The 1,588-nt window shown below is 40.9% G+C and overlaps 1 protein-coding gene across 1 annotated transcript in view; it reads left to right on the top strand.

The window, feature by feature from the left end:
- The first annotated feature begins 493 nt into the window (after window positions 1-493).
- The window catches only part of LOC111083873, a 2,298-nt gene continuing 1,203 nt past the window's right edge, over window positions 494-1,588 (top strand). The window contains exon 1 of the mRNA XM_022380590.1: window positions 494-722. Coding sequence (XP_022236298.1) covers window positions 566-722 — 157 coding nt within the window. The 5' untranslated portion in view covers window positions 494-565. The remainder of the gene's footprint in view (window positions 723-1,588) is intronic.

Genomic DNA, 1,588 nt, shown 5'->3' with positions numbered 1-1,588 from the left:
AAACATGCTTGACACTATACCATAATCCCCTGGAACATCTATTAGAAACATGCTTGACACTATACCATAATACCCTGGAACATCCACTAGAATCATGTTTGACACTACACTATAATCCACTGGAACATCCATAAGGAACATGCTAGACACTATACTACAATCCCCTGGAACATCCACTAGGAACATGCTTGACACTATACCATAATCCCCTGGAACATCTATTAGAAACATGCTTGACACTATACCATAATACCCTGGAACATCCACTAGAATCATGTTTGACACTACACTATAATCCACTGGAACATCCATAAGGAACATGCTAGACACTATACTATAATCCCCTGGAACATCCACTAGGAACATGCTAGACACTGGGGATTATAGTATAGTGTCAAGCATGTTCCTAGTGGATGTTCCAGGGGATTATAGTATCCCAGTGGATGTTCCAGGGGATTATGGTATAGTGTCAAACATATTCCTAGTGATTGTTCCAGGGGATTAGAGTATAGTGTTAAACATATTCCTAGTGATTGTTCCAGGGGATTATGATATAGTGTCAAGCATGTTTCCAGTGAATGTTCCAGGGGATTATAGTATAGTGTCTAGCATGTTCCTGGTGGATGTTCCAGGGGATTATGGTATAGTGTCAAACATATTCGTAGTGATTGTTCCAGGGGATTATAGTATAGTGTTAAACATATTCCTAGTGATTGTTCCAGGCGATTATAGTATAGTGTCAAGCATGTTCCTAGTGATTGTTCCAGGGGATTATAGTATAGTGTCTAGCATGTTCCTAGTGAATGTTCCAGGGGATTATGGTATAGTGTTAAACATATTCCCCATGATTGTTCCAGGGGATTATAGTATAGTGTCTAGCATGTTCCTAGTGGATGTTCCAGGGGATTGTGGTATAGTGTTAAACATATTCCTAGTGATTATTCCAGGGGATTATGGTATAGTGTTAAACATCTTCCTAGTGACTGTTCCAGGGGATTATAGTATAGTGTCTAGCATGTTCCTAGTGGATGTTCCAGGGGATTATGGTATAGTGTCAAGCATGTTCCTAGTGGATGTTCCAGGGGATTATGGTATAGTGTCAAGCATGTTCCTAGTGGGTGTTCCACCCCTGGAACATCCACTAGGAACATGCTTGTCACAATACCATAATCCCCTGGAACATCCACTAGGAACATTCTAGACACTATACTACAATCCCCTGGAACATCCACTAGGAACATTCTAGACACTATACTACAATCACTTGGAACATCCACTAGGAACATGCTAGACACTATACTATAATCCCCTGGAACATCCACTAGGAACATGCTTGACACTATACCATAATCCCCTGGAACATCCACTAGGAACATGCTTGTCACTATACTATAATCCCCTGGAACATCCACTAGGAACATGCTTGACACTATACCATAATCCCCTGGAACATCCACTAGGAACATGCTAGACACTATACTATAATCCCCTGGAACATCCACTAGGAACATGCTTGACACTATACCATAATCCCCTGGAACATCCACTAGGAACATGCTAGACACTATACTATAATCCCCTGGAACAT

The sequence above is a fragment of the Limulus polyphemus genome, unplaced genomic scaffold (assembly GCF_000517525.1).
Source record: "Limulus polyphemus unplaced genomic scaffold, Limulus_polyphemus-2.1.2 Scaffold11767, whole genome shotgun sequence".
Lineage (NCBI taxonomy): Eukaryota > Metazoa > Arthropoda > Merostomata > Xiphosura > Limulidae > Limulus > Limulus polyphemus.
This window is presented reverse-complemented; position numbering and strand designations above follow the sequence as displayed.